The 27,427-nt window shown below is 43.6% G+C and overlaps 2 protein-coding genes across 2 annotated transcripts; one reads left to right on the top strand and one right to left on the bottom strand.

The window, feature by feature from the left end:
- Positions 1-6,372: 6,372 nt before the first annotated feature.
- Positions 6,373-11,745, top strand: zc3h15 (zinc finger CCCH-type containing 15). The gene is made up of 11 exons (XM_083922437.1): positions 6,373-6,556; positions 7,882-7,986; positions 8,144-8,246; positions 8,342-8,494; positions 9,016-9,107; positions 9,188-9,370; positions 9,492-9,572; positions 9,672-9,737; positions 9,819-9,929; positions 10,050-10,185; positions 11,067-11,745. Exons 1-11 carry the CDS (start codon positions 6,482-6,484, stop codon positions 11,258-11,260), a joined length of 1,299 nt encoding a protein of 432 aa, XP_083778563.1. The 5' UTR covers positions 6,373-6,481; the 3' UTR covers positions 11,261-11,745.
- Positions 11,746-14,608: 2,863 nt separating this feature from the next.
- Positions 14,609-23,354, bottom strand: rbm45 (RNA binding motif protein 45). The gene is made up of 11 exons (XM_083922395.1): positions 23,074-23,354; positions 20,894-21,016; positions 19,729-19,855; positions 19,447-19,608; positions 18,648-18,848; positions 18,143-18,272; positions 17,066-17,162; positions 16,579-16,736; positions 15,641-15,716; positions 15,029-15,168; positions 14,609-14,896 (listed from the first exon to the last, which is right to left on the bottom strand). The coding sequence occupies exons 1-10, from the start codon at positions 23,347-23,349 to the stop codon at positions 15,052-15,054; spliced, it is 1,467 nt and encodes a 488-aa protein (XP_083778521.1). The 5' UTR covers positions 23,350-23,354; the 3' UTR covers positions 14,609-14,896; positions 15,029-15,051.
- Between the last annotated feature and the right edge of the window lie 4,073 nt (positions 23,355-27,427).

Raw genomic sequence — 27,427 nt, 5'->3', positions numbered from 1 at the left:
TCATTTTGCATCTTTTTGTGCTGGTTTTGCATCTATTTTTACTCATTTTGCATCTTTTTGTGCTGGTTTTGCATCTATTTTTAGTCATTTTGCATCTTTTTGTGTTGGTTTTGCATCTGTTTTTAGTCATTTTGCATCTTTTTGTGGTGGTTTTGCATCTATTTTTAGTCATTTTGCATCTTTTTGTGTTGGTTTTGCATCTATTTTTAGTCATTTTGCATCTTTTTGTGCTGGTTTTGCATCTATTTTTAGTCATTTTGCATCTTTTTGTGGTGGTTTTGCATCTATTTTTAGTCATTTTGCATCTTTTTGTGGTGGTTTTGCATCTATTTTTAGTCATTTTGCATCTTTTTGTGCTGGTTTTGCATCTATTTTTAGTCATTTTGCATCTTTTTGTGCTGGTTTTGCATCTATTTTTAGTCATTTTGCATCTTTTTCTGCTGGTTTTGCATCTTTTTGTGGTGGTTTTGCATCTATTTTTAGTCATTTTGCATCTTTTTGTGGTGGTTTTGCATCTATTTTTAGTCATTTTGCATCTTTTTGTGGTGGTTTTGCATCTATTTTTACTCATTTTGCATCTTTTTGTGGTGGTTTTGCATCTATTTTTACTCATTTTGCATCTTTTTGTGCTGGTTTTGCATCTGTTTTCAGTCATTTTGCATCTTTTTGTGGTGGTTTTGCATCTATTTTTAGTCATTTTGCATCTTTTTGTGTTGGTTTTGCATTTATTTTTAGTCATTTTGCATCTTTTTGTGCTGGTTTTTGCATCTAATTTGACTCATTTTGCATCATTTGAAACTGTTTAAGCAGGTTAATAAATGGATCTTTTCCAGAGCTCCAGCTGCAGCAGCAGATCCTCGTTGTCTGAAGCGTCCCCAGTTAAACGCTGTGTCGGTGTCGCTCCCTCGGGAGCACGGAGAACAGCACCGCGCTCTAAACTCTTCACTTTGCTCAGACTTTAAACGTCACACGGGAGAAAGAGAGACGCACCGAGACACGAGGAACACAGCAAACCCCCCCCCCCACACACACAAAGAGGCCCCCAGGGACCCGAGTACAAGCATCCACACACAGAGGAGACGCTCCTCCGTTTATACTCTCTCTGTCTCTCTCTGTCTCCCCCCCTCCCCCTCTATGTCTCTCTCCCTCTCTCTCTCTGTGCCCCCCCCCCCTCCCCCTCTCTCTCTCTCTCCCCCCCCCACCCCCCTCTCTCTGTCGGTATCACTCCGTCTCCTGCTGTCGCTCAGTACCTGAACATGACACACGGAGCTGTTCACACCTGGTCTCTTGGGGTTTGACGAGTCACTGTTGGAGTTTAGGAAATCATCTAAAGTAAACGAAGACGAGGCGGGTAAATTACAACGACCTGAGCCCGGAATAGCTGCAGAGTTCTGAGACCTGAGCAGGAGACGAGGACGTGTTCTGACCCACCGGGCCCTGGGCTCAGAAGAGGCCCCGCTCTGTCCACGCAGGAGCAGGACTCAGATTCAAAGAGTCGACTTTGAGTCTTTTTGTTTCTCTGTGTCGTTGTTTTTCAGAAACATTCATGAGTCAGGACCACGGACCTGGACCTGGACCTGGACCTGGACCTGTGCCCGGTCGACCCGTCCACGCCATTGATGGAGTTCTGAACATGCCACAGTGTCCATAAAGTCAGGGGCCATGACACAAAACAACCACAGAGACAAACAATGACTATAGGGATGCAAAATGAGTAAAAACAGATGCAAAACCAGCACAAAAAGATGCAAAATGACTAAAAATAGATGCAAAACCAGCACAAAAAGATGCAAAATGACTAAAAAAAGATGCAAAACCAGCACAAAAAGATACAAAATGACTAAAAAAAGATGCAAAACCAGCACAAAAAGATACAAAATGACTAAAAATAGATGCAAAACCACCACAAAAAGATACAAAATGACTAAAAATAGATGCAAAACCACCACAAAAAGATGCAAAATGACTAAAAAAAGATGCAAAACCAGCACAAAAAGATGCAAAATGACTAAAAATAGATGCAAAACTAGCACAAAAAGATGCAAAATGACTAAAAATAGATGAAAAACTTCCACAAAAAGATGCAAAATGACTAAAAATAGATGCAAAACCAGCACAAAAAGATGCAAAATGACTAAAAATAGATGCAAAACCAGCACAAAAAGATGCAAAATGACTAAAAATAGATGCAAAACCAGCACAAAAAGATGCAAAATGAGTAAAAATAGATGCAAAACCACCACAAAAAGATGCAAAATGACTAAAAATAGATGCAAAACCACCACAAAAAGATGCAAAATGACTAAAAATAGATGCAAAACCACCACAAAAAGATGCAAAATGACTAAAAATAGATGCAAAACCAGCACAAAAAGATGCAAAATGACTAAAAATAGATGCAAAACCAGCACAAAAAGATGCAAAATGACTAAAAATAGATGCAAAACACCACAAAAAGATGCAAAATGACTAAAAATAGATGCATAACCACCACAAAAAGATGCAAAATGACTAAAAAATAGATGCAAAACCAGCACAAAAAGATGCAAAATGACAAAAAATAGATGCAAAACCACCACAAAAAGATGCAAAATGACTAAAACTCGATGCTAAATGTCAGGATGTGTCCACAGTAAAGCTTGATGTGTTCTTGCGGAGCAGGTACGGTGGCCTGGGTGGGCCCAGCTGGAGCCGCTCTCTCCTGACCTTTCCTTTGCCCCCGGTGTCGTGCGGCTCGTTGACGTGGAGCCGCTGACAGCCGATGACCCCCTCAGCAGCCGGCGCTGCAGACGAGGTGCTGCAGGTCGTCCTTGGACGCAGGAGGAGGCCGAGCGGACGCAAGAGCAGGACGCTCTGGATCGAGCCTCGGTCGCTGGGGTCGAGTTTCCTCGGACGCCACGAGAAGAGGATCGACTGTTTGTGCTTCCTAATGAGATGTTTTCCTTCCATGTGCAGGCAGAGACTGCAGCCGTGTGTGTGTGTGTGTGTGTGTGTGTGTGTGTGTGTGTGTCTGTCTGTATGTGTGTGTGTGTGTGTGTGTGTCTGTATGTGTGTGTGTGTGTGTGTGTGTGTGTGTTTGTGCCCTCTGCAGAAAAGATCGATGTCTGTATGAATATGAAGGAGGCGGTTATAAGGAAAAATAGTCCTGTAGCAGATAGTGATTTATTAGACTGCTCACACACACACACACACACACACACACACACACACACACACACACACACACACACACACACACACACACAGACACACACACACACACACACGTTTGCTCGAGGCAATAAAAAAACCTCTGTTGTCTTCAAATCTCGCCTTCAGTCAATAAAGTTTATTGTTGATGAAAAGGACGAAAAAACACGACGTTCTACTGAACAAAGGTACGGGACCGTTAAGTGTAGACAACTAAAGAAGACGGTTAAGTGTAGTCACTAAAGGTCTTGGTTCAGATCAGATGAGGTGGTCTGTCTCCGGTCCTCCAGGTCAGTTCCTGGGTTCTGGACACCCCCCCGACCCTCCTCTCTAACGGGACTTTGGCGTCACCTGACTTCCTGCTTTGCTCTGGACGTCGTCATGACGACGTGGCTCACAGTGCCGCCTGCAGACGCTGTTATAAAACTCATGGTTTCACTCACGACTCAAACTGAGTCAATGCTGTTCAACCCAGGCTCATTAACACACACCAGTGCACACACACACTCACACACACACACACACACACACACACACACACACACACACACACACACACTCACACACACACACACACACACACACACACACACACACACACACACACACACACACACACACACACACACACACACACGTCGCATGTGTCACATTAAATCACACGAGTAACTTAAATTAAATCAAATTAAATCAACTTGAATCAACAGCTGAAGCGAAGAAACTACTGCTGGTCGTCTGTTCACCCTGCAGCCACGACAACGACGACTGCTAAACCACCACTTAAAGCTGCATTCTCTCTAATGTCCACCTAAAGCTGCATTCTCTCTAATGTCCACCTAAAGCTGCATCCTCTCTAATGTCCACTTAAAGCTGCATTCTCTCTAATGTCCAGCAGGAGGAGACTCCACTTAAAGCTGCATTCTCTCTAATGTCCAGCAGGAGGAGACTCCACTTAAAGCTGCATTCTCTCTAATGTCCAGCAGGAGGAGACTCCACTTAAAGCTGCATTCTCTCTAATGTCCAGCAGGAGGAGACTCCACTTAAAGCTGCATTCTCTCTAATGTCCAGCAGGAGGAGACTCCACTTAAAGCTGCATTCTCTCTAATGTCCAGCAGGAGGAGACTCCACTTAAAGCTGCATTCTCTCTAATGTCCAGCAGGAGGAGACTCCACTTAAAGCTGCATTCTCTCTAATGTCCAGCAGGAGGAGACTCCACTTAAAGCTGCATTCTCTCTAATGTCCAGCAGGAGGAGACTCCACTTAAAGCTGCATCCTCTCTAATGTCCAGCAGGAGGAGACTCCACTTAAAGCTGCATTCTCTCTAATGTCCAGCAGGAGGAGACTCCACTTAAAGCTGCATTCTCTCTAATGTCCAGCAGGAGGAGACTCCACTTAAAGCTGCATTCTCTTTAATGTCCAGCAGGAGGAGACTCCACTTAAAGCTGCATCCTCTCTAATGTCCAGCAGGAGGAGACTCCACTTAAAGCTGCATTCTCTCTAATGTCCAGCAGGAGGAGACTCCACTTAAAGCTGCATTCTCTCTAATGTCCAGCAGGAGGAGACTCCACTTAAAGCTGCATTCTCTCTAATGTCCAGCAGGAGGAGACTCCACTTAAAGCTACATTCTCTCTAATGTCCAGCAGGAGGAGACTCCACTTAAAGCTGCATTCTCTCTAATGTCCAGCAGGAGGAGACTCCACTTAAAGCTTCATAAAGAAGTGCGTTTGTAAAGAAGTCAATGAGAAAATGAGCCTAAACTTTTCACTTTTATTGAGTTTTTCCTCATTTTCTTAATGAGTTTAAGTTTCAGTCTCTCGTTTCACAATAAAACACTTTGATATTTGCAGATTTCTTGACTTAAGTTCAGAGTTCTGTACGTTTATCGTCTTCACACTGAACGATGATCCACAGTTTCAGAACCTTCTCTGATCAGAGTTAAAGCTTTGGTTCGTTCTCACTGAACTGGTTTCATGTGTGAGACACTGCAGCACTGACACCTGGTGGTCTCTGACAAACACTGCAACCAACTTACAAAACTATAACAGACACAACACTGTGCAGAGGATAAACTACATTATTAATATAAAAATACATAAAGAAGACCCTGTTCCTCCTTCACTTCTATTCTAAATCTAATATTTTTATTTTAAAGACATAGTTTCTATGATTTTTAGTGCTCAACTGCTTTTCAAATGCTTTCAAAAAAAGATGCAGAACCAGCACAAATAGATGCAAAATGACTAAAAATAGATGCAAAATGACTAAAAATAGATGCAAAACCATCACAAAAAGATGCAAAATGACTAAAAATAGATGCAAAACCATCACAAAAAGATGCAAAATGACTAAAAATAGATGCAAAACCATCACAAAAAGATGCAAAATGACTAAAAATAGATGCAAAACCAGCACAAAAAGATGCAAAATGACTAAACATAGATGCAAAACCACCACAAAAAGATGCAAAATGACTAAAAATAGATGCAAAACCAGCACAAAAAGATGCAAAATGAGTAAAAATAGATGCAAAACCAGAACAAAAAGATGCAAAATGAGTAAAAATAGATGCAAAACCACCACAAAAAGATGCAAAATGACTAAAAATAGATGCAAAACCAGCACAAAAAGATGCAAAATGACTAAAAATAGATGCAAAACCAGCACAAAAAGATGCAAAATGACTAAACATAGATGCAAAACCACCACAAAAAGATGCAAAATGACTAAAAATAGATGCAAAACCAGCACAAAAAGATGCAAAATGACTAAAAATAGATGCAAAACCAGCACAAAAAGATGCAAAATGACTAAAAATAGATGCAAAACCAGAACAAAAAGATGCAAAATGAGTAAAAATAGATGCAAAACCAGAACAAAAAGATGCAAAATGAGTAAAAATAGATGCAAAACCACCACAAAAAGATGCAAAATGACTAAAAATAGATGCAAATCCAGCACAAAAAGATGCAAAATGACTAAAAATAGATGCAAAACCAGAACAAAAAGATGCAAAATAACTATTTTCCTTATTTGTTATATTGTATATAATTTGTATTATTTTATGCTTTCCTTTATGACTAAATTCATAAAAAACAGTTTGACTACATTACCCATGATGCTCTGGTGTTGCGCGATGACGTCAGATGACAGCAACACTCACACGTGTCGGTGACGTCGCGGCCGCCGCTGCTCTTTAGCATCAACTGACTTTTCCCGACCGGAGCAGTTGGTTTGAAATCAAACACTTTTACCCGTGAATCCGCGCTCGTGTCCCGGCCGCAGCTGAGCCAACATGCCGCCGAAGAAGCCCGCGCAGCCCGCGGCGAACAAGAAGACGCAGGAGAAGAAGAAGGAGAAGATCATTGAGGTGAAGGGAGGCAGCACAACACGAGTTAGCTTCCGTTAGCATTAGCCTGCTAACGCGAGCTAACAGGGCCGCGGGGCGAGCTCGCGAGGATCTGAGCTAAAAAGCGCTTTAAGTTTATATTTTTAAGACTTTAATGACGTGATTTTGAATCTGAGGGTTTTGTTAATGTTTAAAAAATCACCTGTAATCATTTAAAACTGTTTAAATCTGCGTGTTCGCGTCGCACCGGCTCCTCTAACGCAACGTGTTCCGGCAGCAGCTGCTTTAAGCTTTATTTCTGCAGGTTTTATGGTTTATTCTGATTAATCTGCTTTATTTTCATCAGATGTGTTAAATATTAATCAGCTGTTATTAAAGATCTGCTCAGAAAGATGGTTTACTTCAGTGTTTCCTCATCTGATGCTCAGTTTTTACCCTAATCTCAACTTTACACCTCAAATAAATATAAAAAACAATAAATAAAGGTTTAAAATCTTCTGTCAGATAAAGATTAACTCACATTATAAGTAAATAAATCATCTGTGTGGAAAAACCACATGAGAAGCCTGTTTCTCTTCACCCCTGTGAGTAAAATATGTAACAAATATTTAATATTTTCAACAACTTTAAAGCCAAAAGTTCAGGTTTTATGGTTTAATTCTGCTAATCTGCTTTATTTTCATCAGACGTGTTAAATATGAATCACCTGTTATTAAAGATCTGCTCAGACAGATGATTACTTCAGTGTTTCCTCATCTGATGCTCAGTTTTTACCCCAATCTCAACTTTACACCCAGAAATAAATATAAAAAACAATAAATAAAGGTTTAAAATCTTCTGTCAGATAAAGATTATGTCACATTATAAGTAAATAAATCATCTGTGTGGAAAAACCACATGAGAAGCCTGATTTTCTTCACCCCTGTGAGTAAAATATGCAACAAATATTTAATATTTTCTCATTTTATCAACAACTTTAGAGCCAATAGTTCAGGTTTTTATGGTTTATTATGTTTAATCTTCTTTATTTTCATCAGACATGTTAAATATGAATCACCTGTTTAATCAACAACAGGTGTTTTTAATCTCTGTGCTCAGTTTTCATCTTAATCACAACTTTACATCACAAATAAACATAAAAAACAACAAATAATAAGGGTTAAAAAGCACCGAGGCGAACTCTGTTTACTGTTATAATCTATTTTAAATTCATATTTATGTTTTTAATTAAATGAGAAAATATTGAATATTTGTTACGTATTTAACTCACAGAGTAAAGAGAAACAGTCTGTCTTCCTGTTCATGCAGTGGATTGATTCGTTTGTTTGTTTGTTTGTTTGTTTCAGGACAAAACGTTCGGTCTAAAGAACAAAAAAGGAGCGAAACAGCAGAAGTTCATCAAGAACGTGACTCATCAGGTCAAACAGGGCGGACCCCCGGGCGCCCGGCAGGTGGGCGCACTTCTGCTTCTTCTTCTACTGTTTCAAAAGTGCCACTGTCTCTAAACATACGTGTGTGTGTGTGTGTGTGTGTGCGTGCGTGCGTGTGTCTGTGTGTGTCCGTGTGTCTGTGTGCGTGCGCGCGTGTCCGTGTGTGTGTGTGTGTCAGACTGAAGCAGACAAAACCACGAAGAAGGGCGATAAGAAGAAGGAGTTGGACGAACTCAACGAGCTTTTCAAACCCGTCGTCGCTGCTCAGAAAGTGGCCAAAGGTAAAAACGCCTCGTCGCTGCTGTCGCCCGTGCGCTGGTTCGATCTTGTTCTCGTGTCTGACGCAGAAAAGTAAAACCCTGCGTGTTCTCCGCAGGCGTGGACCCGAAGTCGGTGCTGTGTGCGTTCTTTAAGCAGGGCCAGTGCACCAAAGGAGACAAGTGCAAGTTCAGCCACGACCTGTCGATGGAGAGGAAGTGTGAGAAGAGGAGCCTCTACGTGGACGAGAGGGACGACGACCTGGAGAAAGGTGAGTCAGCGTTTCAGCACACGGGCGCCGCTTCTGCTGCGGCATCAGCGTGCTCCTCCGCGCCCTCGCTCCCCCGAGATGCAAAGTCGCTTTTTGACTCGTCGTAATTGTGTAAACGACACGAACGCCTCGAAGAAGAGCTTTATAACGTCTTCGGAGGCGGTGGGAGGCTGCAGACCGTGCTGCAGATCCCCGTCACGCTGTACAGCGTCCTGCTTCTCCGCTGTTAGGGAGAGAAGGAGAAGGACGTTTCCCAGCATGCACCAGCTCTGGGTGCTGTTGTGTGGCAGTGCTTTACAGCTCCACCTACACACCTGACGTGCACGCTACATCCACTTTACACACTTTTTTGTCACCGAATGCACGCAGATCTCTCTAGATCGTCTCCGTCTAAATTCTCCGTGAAGCTAAAACGGGATCAGAGACGCAGCAGCGGCATGAACGTGAACGTCCTGCTGCAGAACTCTGAGAGACGCTGACTCTGTTGCGTGATAGATCATTTTCCTTCTGTTGTTGTTCAGACACGATGGAAAACTGGGACGAGAAGAAACTGGAGGAGGTGGTGAACAAGAAACACGGCGAGGCGGAGAAGAAGAAAGCCAAAACCCAGATTGTGAGTCTGGATGAACGCAGCTGTTCTGCTCTCCTGCTGCTGTGACTCTGTTTAATTCCACCGCGTTGTGTCGTCTGCAGGTGTGTAAGCACTTCCTGGACGCCATCGAGAACAACAAGTACGGCTGGTTCTGGTCGTGTCCGGTCGGCGGGGACGTGTGTATGTACCGGCACGCTCTGCCGCCGGGCTTCGTCCTGAAGAAAGACAAGAAGAAGGAGGAGAAGGAGGACGAGATCTCGCTGGAGGAGCTGATCGAGAACGAGGTGAGGTTATGTGCGGTTAACAGCGCCGCAATAAAAGGCGCGTGGGTCGACCCGGCCCCTTTAACGTACAGAACCACTGGACCCGCCCTCCTCTGACCCCCTGGTGTCCTCTCCCCTGCAGCGCGCAGCTCTGGGGGTCAACGTGACCCGCATCACTCTGGAGACGTTCCTGGCGTGGAAGAAGAGGAAACGGCAGGAGAAGGTTTGAACGTCTTTAATCACGGTCAGTTCATCAGAGCGGCGCCGGAAACACGGGTCTGACTGGTGTGTGTGTGTGTGTTTGTGTGTGTGTGTCGCGCAGGTGGACAAAGCGAGGGAGGAGATGGAGAAGAAGAAGGCCGACTTCAAAGCTGGAAAGTCGCTCGTGGTGAGTTTGTGCTCGTTAGCGGGCGACTGTTTTGTCTCTGTGTGCGTTTTTTAAACTAAACCGCGCCCCGTGTGTCTGCAGGTGAGCGGGCGCGAGGTGTTCGAGTTCCACCCGGAGTTGGTGGACGATGACGACGCCGAGGCGGACGACACTCAGTACGCCAGCGAAGAAGAGGAAGCAGAGGAGGAAGAGGTAAAGCTCGGCGGCGTTGGTGCGAACACCAACGATCTGGACGTTACTCCGGTTGAGTTTCCTCGGTCTCATTGTCTCTGTTGTTCTGACTCCCCCCCCCCCCCCGTTTCTCCACTCCAGTGTGACGCTGCGGACGTCCAGGACATAGACTTATCCCGCTTTGTTCCACAAGAGGTCGACAACACGGGCATCACTGTGGCGTCCGTGGACCGCTTCACCTCGAGGAGTAAAGCTCAGCCCACGGAAACAGACACCGGTGAGAACGCGTGGTTTCTGTAACCAGGCAACAGATTAACGAACACGACCTTAAAAGAACATTTTCATATTCAAATGTGTTTTATATTTACGTACATTCTCTGAAATGTTTCCAACAATACGCAAACGTGGTTCAGTCGGCCGGTCCTGACCTTTAACCCCGGCGTGACAATCAGGAGAAGCCTCCTCCAGAAACAGCAGCTCAAACCGCTCCGGACGCCATCTCAACGTTTAGTTTACGTCACGTACATTTCCTTATTTTCATAGCGTTAGCCGCTAGCTGTAACTTAGCTACGCTGCGTGGATCTGGCGTCGCTCGCTTTTCATGTTATTACCGTAGATTACCGCTGTCGTTTTTATATTTTACATAAACATTTATACACTTTTATATTTCTCGGGTTGTTAAATGTGTTGTTTGTTTGTCGCTGGACTTTATTTCTGCTTTGATTGAAGATGCTGTGCCTGTTTTATATTTACGTACATTCTCTGAAATGTTTCCAACAATAAGCAAACGTGGTTCAGTCGGCGGGTCGTGACCTTTAACCTCGGCGTCGTTCACAGGACACTTGAGCCTCTGCTGCTGCTGCTCAGAGACGCCAACGAGACGACGTTTAGTTTACGTCACGTACTTTTCTATATTTTCATGGCGTTAGCCGTTAGCTGTAACTTAGCTACGCTGCGTGGATCTGGCGTCGGTACTTTGCACGTTATTACAGAACATTACCGCTGTAGTTTTGATATTTTACATAAACATTTATACACTTTTGTATTCCTGTGGTTGTTAAATGTGTTGTTTGTCGCTGGAGATTGAAACAAAAACAGTTTATTTTTATTTATTATCAAAGTATTTCTGATTTGATCGATGATCTTGTTTTTCTGCAGACGAGCTGCTGAACGGAGCGTGCGGCGGCGCTGAAGCCAACGGGCTTTCGGGGTCAGGGGAAGGCGTGGAGGACCGGGGAGACGAGGAGGAGGAGGAGGAGGAAGAGGAGGTCCCCGTGGACGAGAACCTGTTCACGGGGGAGGACCTGGAGGAGCTGGACGAGGAGCTGAACACACTGGCGCTGGAGGACTGAGCGGCGGCGTGAGGACGGACGGACGCACGGAGCTACGCAACAAACGCCAGATGTTGGATTTTAAATTTCAGAGACTCCGCTAATAAAGCCTGACTGTACCATGACATCACCCTCCGTTTTCTGTCCCGCCCCGTCACACCCACCGCCGACGGTCGGGGCTCAGCGCGGCCGGCGGCGCCACCACACCGACAACTCGCCGAGTATCAAACCGCGATCGACAGACGTAAGAAAGCACTAAACCGCGGAGGACGTCGGGTAAAAGGCCAATAAATGAAACGTTTTTCACGCTGTGAGAAAAGATCAGGAGTGATTCTGTTGTAAGAAGTTTCACCTGCTCTCAAACCAAACCAGAAGCTTCAGTTCGGGTCCCGGTTCGAGTCCCGGGGCGTCTCGTTCTGAGATCTTATTATAATTAAAACGATTCCCAGAAAACACAACTGTAAATAATCTACGTTTCCTCCTGAAGAAATAAAGATTACTGTTCATCAGCGTCCGTGTCGCTTCTGTGATCATTTAAAAACATCACCTGCTCGTTAACGCACATCTGTAATCAGCCAATCACACGGCAGCAGCTCAGCGTGCGTGTGCGTATAGACATGGTGAAGAGGATGTGTGTATGTGTGTGGAGACATGGTGAAGAGGGGGTGTGTGTGTGTGTGTGTGTGTGTGTAGACATGGTGAAGAGGGTGTGTGTGTAGACATGGTGAAGAGGGTGTGTGTGTGTGTGTGTGGACATAGTGAAGAGGGGGTGTGTGTGAGTGAAGAGGGGGTGTGTGTGTGTGTAGACATGGTGGTGTGTGTGTGTGTAGACATTGTAAAGTGTGTGTATGTGTAGACACGGTGAAGAGGGTGTGTGTGTGTGTGGACATGGTGAAGGTGAAGTGTGTGTGTGTGTGTGTGTGTGGACATGGTGAAGTGTGTATGTGTGTGTGTGTGCGTGTGTGCGTGCTGCAGGTCAAAGCAGCATCAGAACAGGGCAGAAAGGTGATTTGCGTGACTTTGAACGCGGCGTGGTTGTTTCTCTAAGGATTTTCACACAAACGTCTCTAGTTCACAGAGAACGCTCCGGAACAAAGGAGCGATCCAGAGAGCGGCGGTTCTGCGGTGCAGACGCCTCGTTTCAGAGGTCAGAGGAGAACGAACCCTGATGATGCGTCTCTTTCATTGTGTTTGACATTAACACTCAAACGTGTCGTGTTCTGATTTATGTGTTTCAGGGTGAAAGTGCTCGCTCCTGATGAAGTGAGTTTGTGTTTCAGTCTTAACAGAAAAAAAGTCTCATTCACCTTTTTTAAGGCATTTCGTTGCTAGGCAACCAACTCAGACTCATGAAAGAGAAAAGGTCCAAAGAGTCTCCACTGTCATTAAGGATCACGTGTTCGATTCCCTAACGAGATGTTTGATATTCAGGAACATTTATTCAGAAGTGCCAGACCCGATATAAATAATATAATATAAATAATATAATATATAATATTAAAGTAATATAAAGTCTGTGGTTTTTCTCACCTGTTTCTAAACGGAGACGTTTTCTTTCATTGAACTTATTTAGTGTTTGACATCAGCTGTTTTTATCTGGAGACATAGAAACGTCCTCTTCATTCCTCTTTAGAAGAAGAAAAATAACTTTATTTATCCCGAAATTGAATGTTTTCATTTTTATTAATCATGTTACACACACACACGCCCGAAATACACACATGCACAAACAGGACCTATATACGAGCAACTAACGGAGAAATGTCAGAGCGAGGGGGCTGCCAGTGACCAGCGCCCCGAGCAGTTGGGGGTTTGGTGCCTTGCTCAACAGCACCTCAGCAGTGCCCAGGAGATGAACTGGCACCTCTCCAGTGACCAGTCCACGCTCCATTCATGGTCCACACAGGGACTTGTCACCTCTGGACTGAGCTGCTGCCCCTGTACTCACGTTTAATCCCGTTTCACGACCGTTTGCTCTTTAAAATGTGATTCAAAGTTTCTAAAGAACAAGACGACGTCCTTCAAAAGTGTCAGAACAGGAAATCACCACATTTCACAGAAACACTTTGAGCCCAGGGGAAAACGGTTTGTTATAAAATATAAATTATGAATCCAGTGTTCACACGTGTTCATTCAGCTGCAGTAAATAACTTCTACATTTAAACAAAGCAAAGAAAAAGGACTCAACCCCGTCGGTTATGTTTCACGTTTATTTATTTACAGCGTTTTAAACGTTTTAAAGTCACGTTTGAACGTTTTATTCCAGATATTCAAACACGTTCACGTCTGGTTGTGCCGCTGAAAACAGGATTATGCTGATAATAAATAAATAATATATTTGAAGTGAAGCTGAAAACAGGATTTAAAGCTTCTGCAGCTTTTTCCAAACATCACATTTAAGTGCGTGAACGATCCACGTTTGTTTTCAGATTATTTCAGTTCATCACATCAAATCAGACGTTTGTGCTTTAAACAGCGTTAGTCAGCGGACGGGCGGGTTCTTAAGCACAGAACAGTAAAAGTCGAGTGTTTTAAAGGGTTCGTTCACCTTTTCCAGCTCCTCAGCCGCGGTGAATCAAACTGTGGCGTCACAACAGAAGCATGAGGAACTTTAAATGTTTAAATTTATTAAATTTATTTTCTAAAACCGTTTGTTGTGAAAGAAACGTGGAAACAAAGTATTTAAAGCACTTTATACAAAACTCAAGATCTCCTTAAACCCTGAAAACACATGAAAATTCAAGCATTTAAAGGATTTAAGAATATTGTATGTTGTGTTTTTATATTAAATCTTCAATGCGTGTGTGTGTGTTTGTGTGTGTGGATGGGTGTAAAGCTACTGTTAAACTGTAATTCCCAGATTAGGATTAAGGTTTTTTCTATTTAAAGCACCGTACGGACCCTGTGTCAGACTTTTCTAACTGCGTCTTCAGCAAATATCGGACTTTTATTCCAGACTTTTCTGAATTAAACGTGTTTATGAAAAACCACATGAGATGAATATGACATTTATTTATATGAAGCATAAAGAAGAAGAAGAAGAAGAAGAAGATGAAGAAGATGAAGAAGAAGAAGAAGGAGTCCTCAAAGCAGCTTCAGTCCAAAGCAACTGGACCTGGTTGTTTGTCAGGAAGACGTTTCACCTCTGATCCAAGAGGCTTCATCAGTTCATGTACACATCTGACCAGGACCAGGACCAGGACCAGGACCAGGACCAGGACCAGGTCCAGTCCCAGCCTGGTCCTGGTCCTGGACACAGAACCAAGTCCAGTTGCTTTGGACTGAAGTTGCTTTGAGGAGAACGACGACGTGGACACATGAGAACATTCACAGACTGAAGAAGAAGAAGAGACGAGACGACGTGTGTAACTGAGTTTTATTTGAGACAAAAGCAGATTACAGTGTGAACACGTGACCGTGAAGAACACAGACGGAACAAAGGAGCAGATCCAGGATCCAGATCCAGACTCACACGTTTTTATCGTTTAAACTCAGAGTGTGAAGAAAAACTGCTGCGGTCACTTAAAAAAGAATAAAAGAGGACAAACGCTGCTCGGTCGGGTCAGACAGGTGTCAAAGGTCGGGTCAGAGGTCGGGAGGCGGTCTCGATGTCGGTCGGTCGGTCAGGTCAGGTGTCATTGTCATGACAACAGTCGCCTGGGGAACAAGAAGCTGCAGGGTTATTCACAGGATCAACGGGAGCGCCGTCAGACGACGACGCGGCTTCACATCAAAGAGACAAACGCGGGAAACTTGGTTTGGTTCGTCCGCGCAGCAGCAAACACTTACCGTGTGTCGGGCTCGTGGTCGTCCTAGTAGGTGCGAGGGCGTTTGTGGGACTCCTCTCTGGGAGGGTCGGCCAGCATCACCTTCATCTTCACGCCGTTCACCATCCGCCCGTGGAGCGCCGCCATGGCGTCGTCCGCACACTGAGACACAGAGGAACAATGGGAACAGGGTTCAAATCCAAGGTTTCCCAGCACCAAGAACACAAACATGAACTTTACAGCTGCGGTTAATGTTTCCACGGATACAGAAACATTAAAAATGATTATTTCACCTTTTTTAAATCACATTTAAGTCGATGAGCGAACGCACCGGAGCTCAGTTCAGAGGAGAGCTTTGGCGTTTATGATTCAGGCTTCAAACAGCTTTTCAAAGGTCAAATTTAAGCACTTTAAGCACTTTTAACGTCCATTTTAAAGCTTCTCCAGCTCTTTACAGCTGTGGTAAAATAACATCTCTATGGTTTCGTACATAGTGAGAAACATTTTGTCAGGTTTATTTCTACTCCACAGCTGTTTGTTGCATTTTCAAGCACCTTTCCAGGATTTCAAGCACTTTTCAAACCCTGGAAACACACGACTCAAGGATTTCTTGTGTGCGCTCTTCCCCGCTCACCTGTTTCTCTGCGTACTTCATGTATCCGACCTTCCTCCCGGGAACCAGGTGGACCTCGATCAGGGACCCGTAGCGACTGCAGAGACACAGGAACACGCTCATTTACAGCCACGAAGCACGCGTTGGGGTTTTTTCACACAAGCACTTTTTTAACCGCTAAAACACAACATTAAAATGTAAATATTTAAGGATTTCAAGCACCTGTACGAACACAGAGGGTGCAAATCCTTAAAAATGCCTAAATTCTGTGAGGTGTGCGAGCCCTGCCTGAGTCTATGACGGGCACACGAAGAAGAGCGCAGCGGGATCGAGCGAAGCGTTGTGGCCGGGCGCCTACAGGAAGTGCGTGGAGCAAGTCTCCCAGCGCCGGGATTTGACGCTGAGACGGTTGAGCAATGAACAAACCTGAGAACCCGAGGTTTGCTCTCAATTACTGGACTAAAGCAAAGTTTGAGGCTCTTCTCCTTTACATCAGTATTTTATTTACATGCTACTTTATTCTTCTACTCCTCTACACATCAGAGAAATATTCTTATTTTTACTACAAACAACAGAGCGGAGCTCAGCGAGCTGGTGCAGAGAGGATTCAGAAACCACAGAAGAAGAAGAAGAGCGGAGCAGGAGCGTGCGGAGCGTTGTGGTCGTGGCCTACAGGCAGCGCGGAGCAAGTCTCCCAGCGCCGGGATTTGACAAGAAACGAGAAAGGACGGCGGTCATGAATCACTTTTTCACACAGGGGCCTACTCAAAGGGCCGGGAAATATTCCCTAATCAGGACCGGGGGCCGCCAATTGAGTAGCCCTGCTCTAAACCGTCAGAACGGTCTAAACGTTCTGAACCGTTTATACCTGTAACCGTCTAATCCATAAACCGTCTGTACCTTAAACCACTTGTGCCGTACATCTCGATCGTCTCGTTATAATAAAAGTGCAGATTTACCAGAAGACGTCCTCCAGCACGTCCAGAGGCAGCGGGGAGGGGCTGAAGACCACAAACAGGCGCTCCTTTGCTTTGCTGTCGGGCAGAGCCAGTTTCTTCAGAGGCGGCAGGCTGACGTCCGTCTGGATCCGAGGCATCTGGGAGGCAGGAGGGTAACTCTGGAGGACACACACACACACACACACACACACACACACACACACACACACACACACACACACACACACACACACACACACACACACACACACACACACACACACACACACACACACACACACACACACACACACACACACACACACACACACACACACACACACACACACACACACACACACACACACACACACACACACACACACACACACACACACACACACACAGGGATGTTAGTTCACACCTCACAGATGAGAACCAGCCGCTCTAATGTCGCGTCTCTGTATCAGCGTCAGAGGAAGAGCCCGACGTGTGAAGGGAAACTTACAGGAGGTTTCATCCCTTGGCCGGTGGGCGCCGGTCCGTTCCACGCTGCAGACATCATCTGGGTCGCAACAAACTGCATCGCCATCCGACCTACAGGACTACACACACACACACACACGCACAAACACACACACACACACACACAAATAAAGATTAGAATACAAACAACAATAACAACACTTTAAAAATGCAGAACTGAGGGTGAACCTAAATATGACAGATGTTTGTTTGACTCCATGAAGGAGGTGAAACCTTGGATTCAGTTTTTGTTCGTCAGGTTTCTCCACAGTGTAAACAGCGATCTGCTCCATGCTAACGTATTAGCTACAGTCCTGTTTATCTGCTGACTCAGCTCAATATTATCACTGCTCATTAAGCAGAGTTGGTGAAGCAGCTGTCATGTGTTCTGTTAAATCAACATCTCTTAACGTTAGCTGCTTAGCTCCGTCGCTAACGTTACTGTTTATTATTAGACGCTAGCTGATGTAAATGACAACAAATCACGACCTCTCTGAGAAATAGACCCCTCCTCCAGGCTTAAGTTAGTTAGTTACCCGTTTTATAACTTAACAGACGTAACTGTTTAATACTCCACTGACTCTAAATCCAGTGTAGAGAGCGTCGTTCTCTAAGACGCATCAACGGCTAGCTCTACATCGTTGGCCTGGCGTTGGCCTGGCATTAGCTCGTACGCTAAACACTTCAGAACGGCACTTTTGCTTTGTTCCTTTTCTACTCAGACCGGGGTGAAGGTCGTCCAGCAGCAGCTCAGTGTTGTTAACGTGATGAAGCAGCGTTCATGAGCTCAGAGAGACGAGCTGGAGCTGCTGACAGAGGCCGGGGCTGCACTGTTGGGATCTAAACCAATACGGATTTTAAGAATCGATTATTTTCCGAGTATCAATTTTTGTTGACAACCCTAGTCCCCGCTAAATCCCAACCTGGAGTTTAACAGTGAAACTGCAGCGTTTACACATGGAAACGCCGCAGTAGAGCTGATGCCAGGTGTAAACGCAGCAGTGATGGTGGAGTCTTGGTGTCAGTATTGTGTGTGTGTGTGTGTTGTACGTGTGTGTACCTGTTGCGATCCTCTCCGTCGTCAACAAAATTGACCCCCAGTCTGTTCCCGGGTGGATATTCGAAACCATTCAGCTTCTCTTTTGCGTAAACCGCTGATCCCAGGTTACTGTAGCGAATCAGAGCGTGACCTGAGGACACGATACGTTTTGAGTTTAGAGTCAAACATTCACACTGAATCAACCACAAACTACAGCAAACACCTGAGTTCAACTTACAATCAGGAAAACTATTTTCTTTTTGTTCCAAAAACTGAGGAAACTGTTAAAGTGATGACATGAACACTTTGTTGACCCACGCTGTCTAAGAAATAACTTTCAGGTAGAGACTAAATATACGCCACACACGTTTCACAGGTGAGTGAGGGGCTAAAGTAAAACTTTACAGGACACCATATAAACTGAGTCTCTGAACGTTTGCACTGAACGACAAACTAATAAATGAGTCTGAGTTTAGAATATTCCCTCATCTTTAAGTCTAATGTGTCGGCGTGCAGGTGAACTAACCTTTGCTCATCCCGTAAGCGTCTCTCTGCAGCTCGCAGTACTCCATGCCAGGAATGATGTCAAAGAGAGCAAAGATCTGCTCCTGGGTCAGAGCGGCACGCGTCGACATCATCAGGCAGCGCGTGATGTCACTGGAGACGCCGCCGGTGTTACCGCCGGCCGAGCGGTAGTCCATGCTCATCTGGTAGTTTCCGGGGTCAGCTGTCGAGGAAAGAGGGACGCCAGAGTTAATGACAGGACACAGATTCAACATTTAATCCTCTACGTCGCTGCTTTGAGCGTCTGAAGTCACTGTTTAAACACTTATTCTGCATCGTTCCTACAGATTAAAGTTGAATTCAAGACTTTTAAAAAGCACCTGGAATGAATTTCAAAGTGCAAGTCTGGCGCAAACTAGAAATCCAGGAGAGATGCTAACAGCCGGACGTGGCTAACAGTGATTAGCTCGGGGCAGCACGGTGAAGGCATTCAAAGGTCTTTTTTAACCACTAATGCTGCTGAAAATAACAGCAAACCTCTGCAGCAGCATGAGAAGAGTCCCTACACACACAACAAAGCACCAAGTGGCTCCTTCCACTGTAATGGACTTTACTATGAGAGGAGCTGGTACAGGGGCCAGTAGGTAAGTCTTTAAAACACTCTTTAATAAACTCTGGCTTCACTAACTACGCTGATGACGCTTTGGTTTCTTCTCATGCATCATTTTGCGCTGGTTTTACAATTCAACCATGTTCTAGATCACTGCTGTGACTGTAAACAGAAAATAAACAGTGAATTAGGATGTAAAAAAGGTGCGTACCCATTGGGTAGGCATACTGGTTCGTGGTGTCAACACCGCCACCGCCACCTCCACCTCCACCACCTCCACCGCCGCCGCCGTACTCCCCTCTGAACTGTCCTCCAGAGTAGTCTTCTGTCACGGTGTTCTTGGTGCGAGGTTCAGCCAGAATGGCCCTGTACGCTAAAAACATAATAATCATCATCATCATCAGAAAGTGTTAACAGTGAGTACGGCTGGAAAATTCAGTCTGCTCATGTAGAAATGTGAAGAAGTCTCAGTGCTTCTGCGACGCCATCTTACTTTTGTCGCAGTTCTCGATGGCGACGGCGGCCTGAGACGGTTTGTAGTATCTCACGTATCCCAGTCCTTTGCTTTCCCCTGTGGTCTTGTTCTTGATGATGACGCAATACTCAATGTCACCGTACTCCTGCAAACACACGGCAGACGGACAAAAGACGGGATTAACAGATCTGGAGCCGTCATGTCCAACCGCTTATGAGGTGATGTCACCATTCACAAATATTTTACTGTTTAAAGTTAAAATACAAAATGGAAGGAAACCAGTTCAGAATAAACATCAAATGTAAAATCTCCGTTGACTCTGATATTCTGGTCATAAAACGAAACTGCGTCACCAGTCAGACAGTTCTCTGGTTTTATCCGGATCGATCCGCTTTGAAGCAGTTTCACGTCTTTTCATGGTGCTCGTCACCGAAGTGGAAGTAGGATTAATTTCCACACTTTAAAAATCTCCAAGTAAATTTCATATTTGATGAACATTTCTGCGTCAGATCAGTAAAATAAAGTGAGTTTGATGAGAGAAAGCAGTCAGAACGTTTGGGCGACACTCAGCCTGAGTGGCTCAGGTGCTGGTTTACGCTTTATTTTGGAGCCGTTAAAGCATGGGCTTTTATTGTGAAGGACTGAAGTTTAGTCCTGGATGTTTGGACAACATTGATGGGCTTTTATTGTGAAGGACTGAAGTTTGATTCTGATGTTTGGACAACAGTGATGGGCTTTTATTGTGAAGGATTGAAGTTTAAACCTGATGTTTGGATAACATTTATGGGCTTTTATTGTGAAGGACTGAAGATGGTCCTGGATGTTTGGACAACAGTGATGGGCTTTTATTGTGAAGGACTTAAGTTTGGTCCTGGGTGTTTGGACAACATTGATGGACTTTTATTGTGAAGGACCAGCAGCTCCAGTGTTTACGGAGAGGAGATCTAAAGGGTTAGCACACGGCTAATTCAGCGTGTTAGCATCTTTTTGAGCGCTCTCGTTCACACAAAGATAAATCCGGACGTTCAAACCAGATTTGGTTCCAAAGAGAAGAAGTTAGACTTTAGTTCAACTCCAAATATAAACGATGGTTTAATGTTTAAACAGAAACTTTGATAGAGTTTAGATAAACTGTCGTCTGGTGACACAGATGCGTTTAGTGTTAGAGGCAGGACGCCGTTACCTTGAAAGTGTCTTTCAGGTCTTCCTCAGAGAAGGTTTTGGGGATCATGACGAAGATCCTGGTCAGCTCCTCGTCCTCAACGTCTCTGTGTCTGTTTGAAGAGCGAGACTGGGCGATGAACACCTGCCAGAGAGGAAAGAGAAGGTTGGTGACTGGTGACAACTGCAGCCTCAACGCACACCCAGGGAGAGACGCCGTACAACTCAACTTAAACCGCGTTTCTCTGTTAATTCAACAAACAAGACACGTCTCTTTAGAGAAGCTGTTAATTTTGAAAAAAAAACTACAATAAACTACACAAATTCTAAAATCACAACATGTTTTAAAGCATGCAAGACTTTGTGGTTCTGGTTCTAGATCAGCAAAGAGTCGGTGCTGATCTGGAACCAGTTTCCTGACAGAGCCGGTTCTTTGGCTGAAACAGGACGAACTGATTCCAGATTGGGCACCGGATCTGAACCCGCCCTGTACCCCCGTTGGCCCGACTCTTCGCTGGTCTGGAACCAGCACTTCTTCTTGCATGCTTTAAAAAAATTTAGTGACTTTGAAAGTGTATTTTATTGTTTATTTTTTTTGTCAAAATTAACTTTTCTAAAAAGACACGTCTTCTTTAGTGTGTAATCAACAGAGAAACGCGGTTTAAGTTAAGTTTTTTAAATATGTTTATTCACAGTTATGCACAATAATTAAACACAGTTCCTGTCAGAAATTCTAAGACATATTAAGAACTAAGCAAAAAACATGAACATAAACATGAACATGTGTAACGGCAGTTTTCATTGAACAGACGCAGCCTGTAAAGACGTAAATCGTAAATGGATCATTCATTTTAACTGCAATGTGATCAATTGCAGGTAGTCTGTGCTAGATAAGGCTAGCTAATGTTAGCACTAGCAGGCTAATAGCCTCAGACGTACACAGTGATGTCATGACGTGGCTCTCTAGCCATGTGGAAAACCTAACCGGTCGTGAGAAGGTTCACAAGTTGAACCAACGATGAACCAGCACCAGGGGTGGGTTGAAAGGGCCTGGGAGTGCTTTGGGACAGGGAAGGGGCTCCCAGCAGCCCCCTCTGCTCAGTGAGGACACTAACTGCAGAGTGAAGGGGCTCCCAGCAGCCCCCTCTGCTCAGTGAGGACACTAACTGCAGAGTGAAGGGGCTCCCAGCAGCCCCCTCTGCTCAGTGAGGACACTAACTGCAGAGTAAAGGGGCTCCCAGCAGCCCCCTCTGCTCAGTGAGGACACTAACTGCAGAGTGAAGGGGCTCCCAGCAGCCCCCTCTGCTCAGTGAGGACACTAACTGCAGAGTGAAGGGGCTCCCAGCAGCCCCCTCTGCTCAGTGAGGACACTAACTGCAGAGTGAAGGGGCTCCCAGCAGCCCCCTCTGCTCAGTGAGGACACTAACTGCAGAGTGAAGGGGCTCCCAGCAGCCCCCTCTGCTCAGTGAGGACACTAACTGCAGAGTGATGGGGCTCCCAGCAGCCCCCTCTGCTCAGTGAGGACACTAACTGCAGAGTGAAGGGGCTCCCAGCAGCCCCCTCTGCTCAGTGAGGACACTAACTGCAGAGTGAAGGGGCTCCCAGCAGCCCCCTCTGCTCAGTGAGGACACTAACTGCAGAGTGAAGGGGCTCCCAGCAGCCCCCTCTGCTCAGTGAGGACACTAACTGCAGAGTGATGGGTGCATCAGAGTCCAGAACAGCACCAAAGTCTCCACTCAGACCAGAACCAGGGACACGTTTGTCTCTAGGATGGAGGAGGATTTGGAGAGGAACTCTCCGGTGTTTGGATTCTCAGCAGCGTCTCCCCGTCTCTTCTTCTCCGTTGTTGGTGTGTTTCTGTGGCAGTTACAGCGCCACCTCCAGGCCTGGCATGGGTACTACAGCGTGTGGAGGCGCTGACCCTGGTTTCTGTGGACGCACACGTTTAAAATCCTGGACCAGGACCAGTGTACGGGAACTTTTTAAGCACCACGGAGAAAGAAAAGGGTGGTTTTTGATCGTGAGGACGAACCCTGAAGCGCTGAACTGAACCGGAAAAGAACTCCAACGCCACTACAAAATGGCGTCTACTTCCCTGAACGGGTCCTAACGCGGCTTACCCGCTGTTACCGTGACGTGTGTTGCGTTTATAACTTTGTTCGGCACGTTTAAAAAAAACAAACATTTAAATAACGGCGTTACCTTGATGGGTTTGGTTCCCTCCGCCAGGACTTTGCCGTGCATCTCCTCCATCGCCAGACAGGCCTGAGACGACTTGGCGAACTTCACATAGCAGATCCCTTTGGACTCCTTGGTCTGCTTGTCTTTGACCACCCAGACCCCCTGGATGTCCCCGAACACGGAGAAGCTCTCCCGCAGCTCATCCTCGGTGATGGAGCGGCTGGTGACCGCGAAGAGGCGGCTGTTGGGAGGGTCCTCGAGGTTCTCGGTGTTTTTAGTGGCGGGATACTCCTCCATCTTTGTTTCTCTCAGACTGAAGCTGTGGGGCCGTGTGCAACAAGGAGCCGTTGGTGTTGGCTTCAGGTGCCCCTCGGAACTTTCCACTTCCACTTTATTTTCTTAGTTTATTATTATTTATGTTTTATTATAAAACAAAATGTATATTTATATTTTATTATGCAAATAAGCATATTCAAATAGTAGTTTTTATTTATTATTAGTATTGTTATTATTATTATTATTGAAGTGCAAAATACAATACAAATAAACATATTCAAAGTAGTAGTTATTTTAAATTTAATTTTTATTATAATTTTATTATTATTGTAAAGTGCAAAATACAAAATAAAGAAGCACATTCAAAGTAGTATTTAATTTGGGTGTGAGCAGTGAACTCAGTGGATAACACGGTGAGTAAAACATTTAGATTGAATCTGTAAGTGTGTTAACCTCGAGGTTCTTCAGGTGTAATACGTTAATTGTGTAAATTCCCACGGTAGTGAAGCCGTCATCAGGGCTGGTCGCATGCACAGTGAACGGTAACTATGGTTACTGCCGCCTACAGTACGGGAGGTGTAACTGCTTATAATGCTATAATATATTTATGCTTTGATACAAACTCCAATGGAAAAAAACTCTTTTTTTCGCGGGTTCGTTCAACATTTGGTGAGTCTGCATTTAATGGTTAAAACCTTAGGACCAATAATTCTGTATTTTTAACATTAGACATATAATATTGACTTTATTGTTAACTGGTTGGTTTTATACGGCAAACTTTATTTGAATCCAGAATTCTGTAATGTCTCTCAAATGTATGGACTCTACAAAAGTATATAGTTTAAGTTTGTTTAACAGAAGTATAAATGAAACAATAGTGCGTGAATAATTTAGATTTTCAGTAGTTTACCTTTTTGAGAAGAAAACGTGTAAGCTTCGTAAACTTTCCACAGTTCTTTCTGCTTTAAACTTTTTTCGCGGGTTCGTTCAACATTTCCATGGTAACAGTGAGCTCCTCCAATCAGAGACGCCGCTGCCACGCTAAGGATTGTGGGTAGTGTAGTGCTTCTCCGTGAGTTGGCGAATAAATCGTTAAAACACGGTTGATATTAAACTTCTACAGCAGCATAAAGCGAAGCTTCACCGTCTCTCAGCTCCTGGTGAGTCTGCATTTAATGGTTAAAACATTAGGACCACTAATTCTGTATTTTGAACATGAGACATATAATATTGACTTTATTGTTAACTTGTTGGTTTTATATGGCAAACTTTATTTGTACAGATGTGAGGAAACAAAACAGATTTCACATTTAATGACCATTAAGAAAGTATATATATGGTTTGTTCTACAGAAGTGTTTTTATTCATTTTATTTTAATCTATTGTCCATCGCCACTTTTATGTTGAGTTCATGTCTGAGCTGTTGTGGAATTGTTAAATAAAGTTTGTTTAAAAGAAGTATAAATGAAACAATAGTGCGTGAATAATTAAGCTTTTTAGTAGTTTATCTTGTTGAGAAGAAAACGTTTAAGAATCCTGAACTTTACACAGTTTATTTTCTGCTTTAATACAAACTCCAATTGAAAAAAAAACTCCTTATTTTCGCGGGTCAGTTCAACATTTCCATGGTAACAGTGAGCTCCTCCAATCAGAGACGCCGCTGTCACGCTAAGGATTGTGGGTAGTGTAGTGCTTCTCCGTGAGTTGGCGAATAAAACCTGTTTTCCTTAAAACACGGTTGATATTAAACTTCTACAGCAGCTTAAAGCGAAGTTTCACCGTCTCTCGGCTCCTGGTGAGTCTGCATTTAATGGTTAAAACATTAGGACCACTAATTCTGTATTTTGAACATGAGACATATAATATTGACTTTATTGTTAACTGGTTGGTTTTATATGGCAAACTTTATTTGTACAGATGTGAGGAAACAAAACAGATTTCACATTTAATGACCATTAAGAAAGTATATATATATGGTTTGTTCTACAGAAGTGTTTTTATTCATTTTATTTTAATCTTTTGTCCAGCGCCACTTTATGTTGAGTTCATGTCTGAGTTGTTGTGAAATTGTTAAATAGTTTGTTTAAAAGAAGTTTAAATGAAACAATAGGGCGTGAATAATTTAGCTTTTTATAAGTTTATCGTGTTGAGAAAAAAACGTGTAAGAATCCTGAACTTTACACAGTTTATTTTTTGCTTTAATACAAAATCCAATGGAAAAAAACTCCTTTTTTTCGCGGGTTAGTTCAACATTTCCATGGTAACAGTGAGCTCCTCCAATAAGAGGCGCCGCTGTCACGCTGAGGATTGTGGGTAGTGTAGTGCTTCTCCGTGAGGTAGCGAATACATCCTTAAAACACGGTTGATATTAAACTTCTACAGCAGCATAAAGCGAAGTTTCACCGTCTCTCAGCTCCTGGTGAGTCTGCATTTAATGGTTAAAACCTTAGGACCAATAATTCTGTATTTTGAACATGAGACATATAATATTGACTTTATTGTTAACTTGTTGGTTTCATATGGCAAACTTTATTTGTACAGATGTGAGGAAACAAAACAGATTTCACATTTAATGACCATTTAGAAAGTATATATATGGGTTGTTCTACAAAAGTGTTTTTATTCATTTTATCTTTTTAATCTATTGTCCATCGCCACTTTATGTTGAGTTCATGTCTGAGTTGTTGTGAAATTGTTAAATAAAGTTTGTTTAAAAGAAGTATAAATGAAACAATAGTGCGTGAATAATTTAGCTTTTTATAAGTTTATCTTGTTGAGAAGAAAACGTTTAAGAATCCTAAACTTTACACAGTTTATTTTCTGCTTTAATACAAACTCCAATTGAAAAAACTCCTTATTTTCGCGGGTCAGTTCAACATTTCCACGGTAACAGTGAGCTCCTCCAATCAGAGACGCCGCTGTCACGCTAAGGATTGTGGGTAGTGTAGTGCTTCTCCGTGAGGTGGCGAATAAAACCTGTTTTCCTTAAAACACGGTTGATATTAAACTTCTACAGCAGCATAAAGCAAAGTTTCACCGTCTCTCAGCTCCTGGTGAGTCTGCATTTAATGGTTAATACATTACGACCACTTATTCTGTATTTTGAACATGAGACATATAATATTGACTTTGTTGTTAACTTGTTGGTTTTATATGGCAAACTTTATTTTTACAGATGTGAGGAAACAACCCATCTCTAAATTTATGGACTCTTAAAAAAGTATAAATATGGTTTGTTACATAGAAGTTTATCGATACACAGATTTATTCATTTTATCTTTTTAATCTTTTGTCCAGCGCCACTTTTATGTTGAGTTCATGTCTGAGTTTTTGTGAAATTGTTAAATAAAGTTTGTTTAAAAGAAGTTTAAATGAAACAATAGTGCGTGAATAATTTAGCTCTTTATAAGTTTATCTTGTTGAGAAGAAAACGTTTAAGAATCCTAAACTTTACACAGTTTATTTTCTGCTTTAATACAAAATCCAATGGAAAAAAACTTTTTTTCGCGGGTCAGTTCAACATTTCCATGGTAACAGTGAGCTCCTCCAATCAGAGACGCCGCTGCCACGCTAAGGATTGTGGGTAGTGTAGTGCTTCTCCGCGAAATTGTTAAATAAAGTTTGTTTAAAAGAAGTATAAATGAAACAATAGTGCATGAATAATTTAGCTTTTCAGTAGTTTACCTTTTTGAGAATAAAACGTGTAAGCGTCGTAAACTTTACACAGTTTCATTTCTGCTTTAAACTCCTTTTTTTCGCGGGTTAGTTCAACATTTCCATGGTAACAGTGAGCTCCTCCAATCAGAGACGCCGCTGCCACGCTAAGGATTGTGGGTAGTGTAGTGCTTCTCCGTGAGGTGGCGAATAAAACCTGTTTTCCTTAAAACACGGTTGATATTAAACTTCTACAGCAGCATAAAGCAAAGTTTCACCGTCTCTCAGCTCCTGGTGAGTCTGCATTTAATGGTTAATACATTACGACCACTTATTCTGTATTTTGAACATGAGACATATAATATTGACTTTGTTGTTAACTTGTTGGTTTTATATGGCAAACTTTATTTGTACAGATGTGAGGAAACAAAACCCATCTCTTAAT

The sequence above is a fragment of the Echiichthys vipera genome (assembly GCF_963691815.1).
Source record: "Echiichthys vipera genome assembly, chromosome: 11".
NCBI lineage: Eukaryota > Metazoa > Chordata > Actinopteri > Perciformes > Trachinidae > Echiichthys > Echiichthys vipera.
This window is presented reverse-complemented; position numbering and strand designations above follow the sequence as displayed.